Source organism: Stegostoma tigrinum, chromosome 7 (genome assembly GCF_030684315.1).
Source record: "Stegostoma tigrinum isolate sSteTig4 chromosome 7, sSteTig4.hap1, whole genome shotgun sequence".
NCBI lineage: Eukaryota > Metazoa > Chordata > Chondrichthyes > Orectolobiformes > Stegostomatidae > Stegostoma > Stegostoma tigrinum.
Window position 1 is genome coordinate 18,364,642 of NC_081360.1, and position 12,526 is coordinate 18,377,167.

Genomic DNA, 12,526 nt, shown 5'->3' on the forward strand with positions numbered 1-12,526 from the left:
TGTCCCTCATGGCTTTTTCAACCTCTATAAGGCCACCCCTCAGCCTCCGATGCTCCAGGGAATAAAGCCCCAGCCTATTCAGCCTCTCCCCATAGCTCAAACCCTCCAATCTAGGCAACATCCTTGCGAATCATTCCTGTCCCCCTCTCAATCCAGCCTCCAGAAAGGTGATCAGAATTGCATGCAGTATTCCAAGACCATCTATGTTTCCAATTAAACTGAAATTTTACAGACACTGCCTGTCACAAAAACAGAAGTGAGGAAAGGTAAGGGAGGGGATTCAATTAAAACAAAGTCGTGGAGGGAAATAAGACAGTAGGGGAGTCCAAAACTGGAGGGTATTGGCTTAAAGCGAGAGGGGAAAGATTTCAAAGGGACCCGAGGGGCAACATTTTCGCGCAGAAGGATGGTGCGTGTATGGAAGAAGCTGCCAGAGGAAGTGGTGGACGCTGGTACAATTACAGCATTTCAAAGGCATCTGGATGGGTACATGAATGGGAAGGGTTTAGAGGGATATGGGCCAGATGCTGGCGAATGGGACTAGATTCATTTGGGATATCGGGTCAGCATGGACGAGTTGGACCGAACGGTCTGTTTCCGTGCTTTATGACTCTAGACTTCGCTATCTCCCACCGACTACCCCCCCACCCCTGCCACAACCATGGTGCCCACCTCCCTCTAAAAATAACACAGCTCTTTTCCCCTCTTCCTCAAATCCAGAAGTGTTTCCTCAAATGCTTTTGTTTCTCCCCATCACTAAACCACCGTGTGTCCTTTTCCTTTATCCTCCACCACTGAATCACCCCGTGTTTCCAATTAATGACCAATGTATGTGTTGGAGGGAGGGGGGGAGACAGGGCAAGTACACCAGAGGTGTGAAAGGTGAGAAGAAAAAGGAATAGACCTACGGACTGGGGGCACTCATGCAAATTCAGCTCCGACAGTCGATACTGAGCAGTGTGTTTGTGCCAGATGCGGATCATACTCTGTGCTTGTACATACTGGAAAATGGGTACTCCAGGCTGTGTGCCTGGCCTGTGTACTTCAACATATGTCTGCCATGGTGGTATTTTGAACCCATTAAGTCTGCACCAGCACCACATTCTCCCGACGGAGATCCCAGCCCTTTTCTTTATGTCCAGAAGTGCCTTCTCTCACAACCCAAAGTCTCTTTTCCAACAGCAGCAAATCGCCCGCGGTCACTCTCCTGTCATCCACCGCCGGAACATTTACCCAGTTGAAAAATTTAGGTGCAAAGCCCTCTAAGGGCAGCGCAAAGTGTCAAAGGCGAGGGAGAGGGGGAACGGGCGAAATCAAATTGGAGTTGCAAGGGAAGGTAAAGCACTGAATCCCCCGCAATGGCCCCCCTTCCTCTCTCTAAAGGCATCGAGGGTATTGGTGATACCATGTTCCCCCTCTCCAAGGACACCCTGGCTCAAATGTAGCGGTGAAAAGCTCAGCTCTTAAAGACAAAGTCCAAAGAGCATCTTCTGCACTCCATCAACTCCGGACCAGCTCTCACTGACCCTTGAGGGCACCTCTGGCATTGATGGTAGTGTTCCTACCTCTAAGCCAGGAGCCCCAGGTTCTAGTCGCACCTGTTGCAGAGCTGTGTTACAATGTTACTGAACACGTTGGCGAGGGAACTATCTTTTGGTTGATCCTAAAAGGAGCTGTAGTCCTAACGTTGACACCTCTGTCTTTGTTGATTGTGGGTTCATGGTTGAGCTCTGTATTACTGCCCACTCGGTAAGGCTGGTAGCGCTATGCAGTACTGAGGGAATGCTGCACTGTCTGAGACACTGCTTTCCTGGTCGATATTTATCCCTCAAACAACATCCCAAAACAGACAATCCGATCATTATCTCATTCCTACTTATGGGAGCTTGCTATAAAAGCGGAAAGGCTTCGGAAATCTGAAGCACAATGGGACTTAGGAGCCCTAATTCAGGAGTCTCCTCAGGTTAACGTACAATTTCATTTAGCAGTTAGGAAGGCAAATGCAGTATTAGCATTCATTTTGAGAGGGCTAGAATGCAAGAGCAGAGATGCACTGCTGAGGCTGTACAAGGCTCTGATCGGACTGCATTTGAAATATTGTGAGCAGTCTTAGGCCAATCGAAGGGAGAGTGCGCTGGTGCTAGAGGGAGTTCAGACAAGGTTTACAAGAATGATCCTGAGATTGAAGGACTTGTCCCATGAAGAGCAGTAGAGAACTCTGGGTCTGGACTTGGCAGAGCTTGGAAGGACAAGGAGGGTCTCACTGAAACTTGCAGAATACTGAGAGGCCTGGATGGATTGGATGTGGAGAAGACGTTTCCACTAGGAGGAGAGACTAGGACCTGAGGGCACAGCTTCAGAGTGAAGGGACAACAATTTAGAGTGAGATGAGGAGGAATTTCTTCAGACAGAGGGCGATGAATCTGTCGAACTCCTTGTCACAAGGGCTGTGCAGACCAAGTCATCGAGTGTATTTAAGACAGAGATAGGTTGTTGATTAGTAAGGAGATCAAGGGATATGAGGTAAAGGCAGGAGAATGGAGTTGAGAAACATGTCAGCCTTGATTGAATGGTGGAGCAGACTCAATGGGCCAAATGGCCTGAGTCTGCTTCCATGTCTTATGATCTTGTTATGCCAGGAGATCAGGGTCAGCAAGAATCCATAGGATTAAAATCAACAAGATCCCATTGGATCACGGTCAGCAAGATCCCTGCTTCCTTTGTGCCTCACAGTAGAGGAGGATGAAAGGTAAGGATGGCACAATTCGGGGTCCTTGGATGATAAGAGATATTGAAAGTTTTGTTAAAAAGGAAAGAGAAGCATATGCAATGTTTAGGAAACTGTAATCAAACAAGGCCCTTGAGGACGTATAAAGGAAGTTGAAAAGAACTTAAAACAGGAAATTAAGAGGGCTGGAAGGGGTCACAAAGGGGTCAAGTCCTTGGCAAAGAGGATTAAAGAGGTGTTTTATATGTTTATTAGGAGCAAGAGCGTAGCGAGGGAAAAGGGTAGGCCCACTCAAGTACAAAGGAGGGAATTTATGAGCAGAACCAGAGAAAGTCCTCCCATTGGCATTCACCAAGGTGAACCACATGGATGATTGTGGGATTAGAGAGGGAAATGTTGATATTCTGGGCCATGTCAATATTGGGTGTCTTGACAAGCATTAAAGTAGAGCAGTTCCCCGGGCCAATGGGATCCATCCCAGGATACTGAGGGAGGCAAGGGAGGAGATTGCCAGGACCTTGACAGAGATCTTTGTGTCCTTTTTAGCCACAGGTGTGGTCTCAGAAGAATAGCCAGTGTCGTTCTTTTGCTTAAGTAGGGCAACAGGGATAACCCAGGAAAGTATAGGCCAGTGAGCCTTACATTGGTGGGAGGGAAATTAAGACCATAAGACATAGGAGTGGGAGTAAGGCCATTCGGCCCATCAAGTCCACTCCGCCATTTAAATCATGGCTGATGGGCATTTCAACTCCACTTCCCTGCACTCTCCAAAATTATTGGAGAAGATTCTTAGGGACAGGATTTACGTGCACGTGGAGAAGAATGAACATATTAGGAAGTAGCCAGCTTTATGCAGGGGCAGGCTTGTCACTCAAATTTGATTGAGTTTTTCAAGGAAATAACAAAGATGATTGATGAGGGCACAGCATGTGGTCGATGTGGACTTTACTAAAGCATTTGACAAGGTCCCTCACGTTAGGCTGCTCCAGAAGATTAAGTCGCATGGGATCCATGGTGAGTTGGCAAGTTGGATACAAAATTGGCTTGGTCATAGCAGACAGAGGGTAGTTGTGAAGGGGTGTTTTACTGACTGGAAGTCTGTGGCCAGTGGTGTTCTGCAAGAATCAATGCTGAGACCTCTGTTGTTTGTAATATGTATATAAATGATTTGGATGAAAATGTAGGGAGTCTGATTAGTAAGTTTGCAGATGACATGAAATCTGGTGGAGTAATGCAAAATGAAAGGATAGTAATAGGACCCAGCAGGATATAGATCAGTTAGATATTTGGGAGGAGAAATAGCAGATGGAGTTTAATCCGTACAAGCATGAAGTTGAGGTATTCTGGGAGATCAAATACAAGTGTAAAGTAAATGCTGGAGCCTTATTGATATACAGCAGGAGCTTGGGATGGGAGCCCATAGCTCCCTGAGAGTGGCAACACAAGTGGATGTACTGGTGAAGAAGAGATACAGCATGCTTGCCTTCGTTGGTCAGGGGCAGTGAGTATAAAAATTAGCAAGTCGTGTCGCAGCAATATAAATGTTCAGATAGGCCACAGTCGGAGTATTGTGAAGAGTTCAGGTGACCACACGACTGAAAGGATGTGGAGAACATGCAGAGAGGTTTGTCAGGCTGTCTGCCTGCATTGGAGTGTATCAGCTAGAAGGAAAGGTTGGGCAAACTTGGATTGTTTTCACTGGAGCACCAGGGGCCACGGGGATAAACCTGATTGAAGTCTATAGAATTATGAGAGGCATGGATAGGGTGGATAGTCGGAAGCTTTTCCCAGAGTGAAAACATCAAATACCAGGGGGCATAGGTTTAGTTGAGAGGGAGCAAGTTTAATGGAGATGTGTTAGGAACATTTTTTTGACACAGATAGTGGTGGGTGCCTGGAACCTGCTGCCAGGGGAGCTGGTACAAGCAGATACAATAGCAACATTGAAAAGGTACTTAGACAGGTGCAGGGAGTAGATATGTGCAGGCACATGGGATTAGGTTAGAATGGCACCATAGTCAAGCCAGACACGATAGGCCAAAGGGCCTGTTCCTGTGCTGTACTGTTCTATGTTCAATCCATCTTTATTTCCTGGAGATTCCGGAACATTCCTGGAGGGTTGGTTAACCCCGGCCGTCCCCTAAGTTAAAGGCAGCAAACACCGCAGCGATCAGCAAGTCCCAAACAGTGCAATCTCACACCAACTTAGAGTAAAACAGAAAATATTCTTTTTCATTATCCCCTTTCCTAGGCCGAGCAGTGGATCGATGAAGTAGAGTCCCAGTTAGAGGAATTACATTCATGTTGTCAAACTCCTCCAAAGACAGGAGCTGGGAACTCGGTTCGCTGTGAAGAAGGGGATGAGATGGCTAAGGACTGACACTGATGACTGAGTGGTGTCAAGGGCTTGATGTGACACAACTTATCTCTGTTAGACCCTCTGCTGCAAATGTGGACATCGCTGACAAGGCCAACATTTGTAGCCAATCCCAACATTTGTTGTTGGTCCCTGATTTCCCTCGAGAAGCTGGCGGTGTCCTACGTCCTATGTTCCATCACATTGCTTACGAACTGATTGTCTTTACTCTTAGGTACACACTCGCCAGTAGACACTCCTCCGAAAATACATGCCCTGCATACATTCTGTGGGACACATGGTACCCTTCTCTATATACATTCTCTGAGACACAATAGCCTGATACACCACACCCAGGTGCACAGATCTGGTGCTGGTGGTGATAATGTCACTGGAATACTAATTCAGAACCGCCAGGCCCAGTGGGATTGAGTCACACCATGGCAGATGGTGACTCTTGAATTCAATTTAACCCAAAAAATAAAGGCTGCCAATAAACGCTGGCCTAGCATCCCATGTGCAAGCAAATAAAACATTACCAGTGTCCAATACTGTCTGGGACCAGCTTCCTTCTTTAATAAGCATCTTCCATGAAGGGGCACTGGCAAGGCAAACATTTATAGCCCATCCCTAACTGCCCTTGAACTGAGCAGCCTGCTTGGCCATGTCAGAGGGCAGTTAACAGTCGGCATGTTGCCTTCGCTCTTGAGTCACGTGTAGGCCTGACCAGGCAGGGATGTCAGATTCTCTTCCCTAAAGGACATTAGTGAAATCAAAACATTCTATAGCAACCAATAATAGTTATCATGGTCACCACTGGATTTTATCAATTACGTTTAAGTTCCAACAACTGCCTTAGTGAGTCTCGAACCTGTACCACCACAGAACTAACCTGGTTCCCTAAGTTACCCGTCCAGTGCAAGTATCAATTCCCACCAGTGACTATCCGCCAATGTTTCCTGGGAAACCAAGACATATCAACGAACATAGAATTGAAGTCAATCGTAGGTCGAGGGTCTTGCAACACTTGGGGGTCAAAGGTGAAAGTTGACTGATCAGGTGATGTGCTGAGGGACAACTTGTGAAATGAGGTGCTTTGTAGTGTGAGGCAGCAGATGGAGGATGGATAATGTGGAGTGGGGGTGGTGTGGAGGGGCATGTTGGAGGGCAAAGAATACAGCTGGTGGCAAAAATGGTTGCTTATGTTTGTTGCTTCTACCCTAGGTTCAGAAGGAGGAGGGTGATCATGAAGAAAGGGCAGAACGCACACAGCTTCTACTTCATATACTCAGGGGGGGTCAGTTTCACCACCGACGAAGATGGAAGCAGTGCGTTCGAAGAAGAGCATCAAGCGGACTTGCGAAAGGGCGCCAGGTTTGGAGTGAGTCTGCTCAGTGTATGTGCGCATACCCACATACCGAGGGACCAGATTAGATACACCTCCACACTCCCTTCCCCCAACCCACCTCAACCCTCCAAGTGGCACTTCCAAAGGAAATTGAATGTGCACTTCAGGAGGGTGAACTTGCCGAGCTGTGGACCTGGAGCAGGGTAAATGGGACTGACTGCGTTGATGTACAGAGAACTGGCACTGCTCAAGTGGGCTGAATGGCCTCCTCCTTTGTCAGTCTTGAGTTTGAGAATGAGACAAGAGCTTTGCAAAAAGTAAGGGACACAAAGCTCCACTTTCAAACTTTTGGCGTATTTCAGCAATTTTTAGTCCATCAGCTTTCTTTCAAAAAGCAAATTACAATCCTGTTCCTTAAACTGATTACTGTCAGTCACAGATCACTCAACTCAGCTTCAGAAACCCAAATCCAGAGCTTGCAGTCGAAAGTCTGAGCTGATACTTTCAGTGCAGTACCAAAGGAGTGGGATCTTTCAGATGAGATGACAAAATGCCTCCTAAACACGCTCTTGGGTACAACATTCCAGGAGCCCTGGTTTATATTTGCCTCTGAACCAAAATGACAAACTCATGTCATTCTGCTAATGTCACATTGGGAACTTGCTGCCCGATAATTCTCTATTGTACATTGGTGACTGCATTTCAGAGTTTCTACTGCAGTTTTGGACGTCCTGGGGCCGTGTTATATAAGCAAAAGCCCATTGTTCCAAATCATAAAATTATCAACCCACTCTCACATACGTCAAAGTAATCCCTGCACCTTGCCTATTCATGCTAGTTGCATGCGGTTCACTTGTTTGTAGCACTAATTCGTGAACTGTTGCGTTCAAGCATCTGTTAAGGATTTGTACATGGGATCCACACTGACCATCCAGTGCAGGACCGGGGGAGACACCAATCCACGGCAGCATGAGAAATGGGGAACCAAACGTGTTCTGAGAAATGAAGCAGCCATGGGGTCCAATGAGCAGTGAGACTGGGTCTAGTGCACAACTATTTTCCATCTCCCACTTACTGTGCTCTGCCTGTGGGGGGCTGAGATGGGGAATACCCTGAGCGTTGATCTTGAACACAGCCAAGAGGAAACTCCCTGAATGTGTGACCCGGAGTGTGTCAGTGATGGGGAATTTCACTGTATATGTGATCCGGAGTGTGTCAGTGATGGGGAATTTCACTATATGTGATCCTGAGTGTGTCAGTGATGGGGAATTTCACTGTATATGTGATCCTGAGTGTGTCAGTGGTGGGGAATTTCACTGTATATGTGATCTGGAGTGTGTCAGTGATGGGGAATTTCACTGTATATGTGATCCTGAGTGTCTCAGTGATGGAAAATTTCACTGTATATGTGATCCGCAGTGTGTCAGTGATGGAGAATTTCACTGTATATGTGATCCTGAGTGTCTCAGTGACGGGGCATTTCACTGTGTATGTGATCCTGAGCGTGTCAGTGATAGGGAATTCACTGGATGTGTGATTACGAGTGTGGCCAAGAAAGACAATCTCTGAATATTTGAACGTGAATATGGATGAAACAAAAAAAATCACTGGTTATGTGTTAATGAACACGATTGCATTAGCGATATCAGTAGATGTAAAATTCTGCAACTAGGCGATTGACTTCCCTTGGACTGACACCCTTGAGCACTTTATGAATGCCTCGTGTGGCTACTCGGGGAACAAGCATCAGTTTGATTGTAAAATTCCCAGCCCCCTGGGGGGGCCTTGTCCTTACAGAGCCCTAAGGTTCACGGACGTCCACACTCCGGCCGTCTCGATCCTTTGGTTGTCTGGGACCACGCTCTGGCATCGTCTTCGCCCTTTAAAACACTCCTTTAGAAATGGCCTCTTTGATCAAGCCTTTGGTCACCTGACCCAGACATCTCTTTGTATGGTCCACTGTCACTCTTTGTTTCTCCATGCTCAGGTGAAGCACTTTGACATGTTTCATTACGACGCTACGCAAATATAAGTTGTTGTTGACGTGCGTCTCTCTTGTAGGAAATACCAGTATTAAAGGGCCTGCAAAGAAACTTCACGGCTGTGTGTATGGATGACACTGAGCTCCTGGTGGTGGACAAAGAGGACTTCTTTGGAAACAGACTTGATCAGGCGCTTGTGGAAGAATCTCATCATCGCTTTATATTTTTCAGGTAGATTAATTCCAACCTTATTTTTAGTTTCTTGATCATACGTGGCTTCTCTCCCCCTGAAGGTTACGGGAGGAATCCTGTTGCACTTTTGCTGATTTTTGCCAAGTCGCTGTAAGACTGATTTCTCTCAGGTTAAGGCTGCAAACGCAATCATATTCGATGGTAGAACTATCTCAAGAGGCCGAATGACCTCCTCCTGCTCCTGTTTCCTTTGATGCAATGTTCTTATTTGCTACTTAAGATTGCCAATTGGAGGACAAGAAACACACCCATGCAGATGTCCTAAAGGCCCTCCGTTTACTCCTGTCCCGCAGGCCCGACCAGTCCCCCTCCACTGACACTCTCATCCACTTAGCTGAACTCGTCGTCACCCTTAACAACTTGTTCAATTTCCTCCCACTTCCTACAGACAAAACAGTGTGGCCATGGGTACCTGGATGGGCCCAAGCTATGCCTGCCTCTTTGTAGGTTACGTGGAACAATCCATCTTCCGCACCTACACTGGCCCCAAACCCCACCTCTTCCTCCGTTACATTGATGACTGTATCGGTGCCGCCTCGTGCTCCCACGAGGAGCTCGAACAGTTCATCCACTTCACCAACACCTTCCACCCCAACATTAAGTTCACCTGGACCATCTCCGTTGCCTCTCACTCCTTCCTGGACCTCTGTTTCCATCTCTGGTTTTCACCTGGAAACTGATGTCCATTTCAAGCCCACTGACTCCCACAGCTACCTAGAATACACCTCCTCTCACCTAACTTCCTGCAAAAATGCCATCCCCCATTCCCAATTCCTTCACCTCTGCTGCATCTGCCCCTGAGATGAGGCATTCCACTTCCCGACATACCAGATTTCATTGTTTTTCAAGGACCACAACTTCTCCTCCACAGCGATCGAAAACACCCTCAACCGCACCTCTCGCGTTTCCCACAACTTATCCCCGCAATAACAACAATCTTCGGATCCAAGGCATCATCCTCTGCCACTTCTGCCATCTGCAATCCGACCCCACAACCAAAGACATTTTTCCCTCCCCACCCTTGTCTGCTTTCTGGAGGGACCACTTTCTCCGTGACTCCCTTGTCCAATCCACACTCCCCACCAGCCCCAACACACCCGGCACGTTTTCCTGCAACCGCAGGAAATGCTACACCTGCCCCCACACCTCCTCCCTCACCCCCATCCCAGGCCCCAAGATGATTTTCCACATCAAGCAGATGTTCACCTGCACATTTGCTAATGTGGTATACTCCATCTGCTGTTCCCGTTGTGGTCCCACTACATCGGGGAAACCAAGCAGAGGCTTGGGGACTGCTTTGTAGAACACCTACGCTTTGTTCGTGACAAACGACTGCACCTCCCAGTCACGAGCCACTTCAACTCATATTCTGCTTGGGAGCCCTGCAGCCCAATGGTATCAATGTGGACTTCACAAGCTTCAAAATCTCCCCTCCCTCAACCGCATCCCAAAACCAGTCCAGCTCATCCCCGCCTCCCTAACCTGTCCATCCTTCTTCCCACCAATCCACTTCCTCCTCAACTCCAATCCCCACCTCCTACTGTCGGCCTCATCCCCGCCTCTTTGACCTATCTGTCTTTCCTGGACTGACTAATCCCCATCCCAACTCCCCATCTATACTCACTTTTACTGTCTGCATCCCCGCCTCCTTGACCTGTCTGTCTCCTCTCCACCTATCTGCTCCTTTATCCATCTTCCACCTGCCTCCCCCTCTCTGTGGGCCATGTCCTTGAGATACTTGGCATTTACTCTGAAATGGTGAGTGACCAGACCCTGACTGATATATGTACAGCTCTTTGACTGGGTTCCTGTGACTCCCTGGGATGACTGTCTTAGACCCAAAAGGCTCCAAAACCCTCCCCAGTGCCACCACACCCAGGAGTCCCAGTCCACATTCTGCTGACACCAGTCCGGCTTTGAAGATGAAGAAGAATCGAAGGCAAAAAGAATAAAGAAAAAAGCACTTAGAGGAAACGATGCCGCAGGCCTGGAGCAGGTGGCCTCCAATGAGCCTGAACTCTACCTGCTGTGTCAGGGCATGCTTGAGATCCCAATTTGAACAAAAGATGAACTCTTATTTAAGTAATTTCTTCTTATCCTTATTGCACCTCAAAATGGCGCTGGACTGTGGCGACAAAACACTTTTCACTGTATCTTCAAGACATGTTTGACAATAAGCCATTCAAAGTTCCTGGTTCAAATTCCACTCTTGGGCTTTGAGCAATAACGCCAAAGGCTGACACTCCTGTGCCCGTGCTGAGGGGTCACTGCATTGTCAGAAGGCCAGACCTCTGTATCCTTCAGTAGACGGTGGCCCCAACTTGGCCCGGTGGCTCAGTGGTTAGTCCTGCTGCCTCACATGTGCCGGGGGCCCGGGTTCAATCCCAGCCTCAGCCGACTGTCGGTGCGGAGTTTGCGCGTCCTCCCCGCGCCTGCGCGGGTCTCCTCTGGTTCCCCCCACAGCCCAAAGATGTGCAGGTTTAGGTGGACTGGCCGCGCTACATTGCCCACAGTGTACAGGTTAGGTGGATTAGCCACGGGAAGCGCAGGGTTACAGATTGGGAGGAGTTTATCTGGCTGGACTACCCCTTTGGGTTGAATGGCCTGCTTCCACGCTGTAGCGATTCTATGGTTTGCCTGCTGGGGGAGAACGTAGAAGATTCTCTGGCTGTATTTTTCCAGGGGAGGTAAACCCCAGCGTCCCGGCCAATGTCAGTCAACATCACAATAAAACCTGATTATCTGGTCACCGTCGCATGCAAATTTATAAACTAGGAGCAGCAGGCCATTCAGCCCCTCAAACATGCTCTGCCATTTGATAAGATCGATGCTGACCTGACTGGGGCCCCTACCTCCCTGCTTACCCTGTACATCCATCTTGAAAATACTTAAGTGACCTCCTCCAGGAAGGAGGCTTGAAAGTCCTCTGAGGAGAAGAAATTCCTCCTCCTCATCACCATAGGTGAGAGGCCTGTCAACTTAAACCGAGTACCCCGGATCTAGGCTCTGTCACCAGGGGGAGCTATCCCCACAGCGTCCCCTGGATGAACACAGCAGCCTTCCTGCTCCTAAGATGCTGCTTGGCCTGCTGTGTTCATCCAGCTCCATGCCTTATTATATCGGATTCTCCAGCATCTGCAGTTCCTGTTATCGCCTGGACCCCGTTGCGATAAGATCACATCCCACTCTTCCAAACTCCAAGAAAGCTGACCCAGCCTGGGTCAACCTTTCCTCGTGAAACAACCTCTTGGCCCTGGGTGGAAGAACATCAGCAGGCTGGTAGTAGTTGGCACCAGTGGGGAGAAACAGAGTTAACCTTTCAGGTGCAGAGTTAGTGGGGACTGCCGACGCTGGAGAATCTGAGGTAACAAGGTGTGGAGCTGGAGGAACACAGCAGGCCAAGCAGCATCAGAGGGACTGGACCATTCTGTCCAAACCCGAAATGTCAGCTTTCCTGCTCCTCTGATGCCACCTGTCCTGCTGTCTTCCTCCAGCTCCACACTTTGTTATCCAACATTTCAGGTTGTTAACCTTCCATCAGAGCTCAGGAGGAAAAAGAGACAGAGAAGCGGAAGTGGGGAAGGATTGAAAGGAAGGACAAAGGAGAAGGTGGAGGGTACCCCCCCCCCACCACCACCAACGGATAATGTCACGGTCACCATTACTCACTCTGGCTCTCTATTCCGGACTCATTTAACAATTGAGTTTAAATTCCACCTCAGGGATTTGAACCTGGCTCCAGCGAGATGGTCTTTAGCTGGTGGATTACTAATCTGGGGATGCCACTACCCTAAAATCACCGCCTGTCCCCTACTGTGGCAGTGCTCAAAACATTTACTTCAGCAGCTGTAGAACACTTT

General features: G+C 48.3%; 1 protein-coding gene across 1 annotated transcript in view; it reads left to right on the plus strand.

Annotated features, from left to right (window-relative positions):
• LOC125453953 (cyclic nucleotide-binding domain-containing protein 2-like) overlaps window positions 1–12,526 on the plus strand; it is a 38,879-nt gene that overhangs the window by 9,683 nt on the left and 16,670 nt on the right. The window contains exons 4-5 of the mRNA XM_059647076.1: window positions 6,309–6,465; window positions 8,494–8,645. Of these exons, the coding sequence (XP_059503059.1) occupies window positions 6,309–6,465; window positions 8,494–8,645 (309 nt within the window). The remainder of the gene's footprint in view (window positions 1–6,308; window positions 6,466–8,493; window positions 8,646–12,526) is intronic.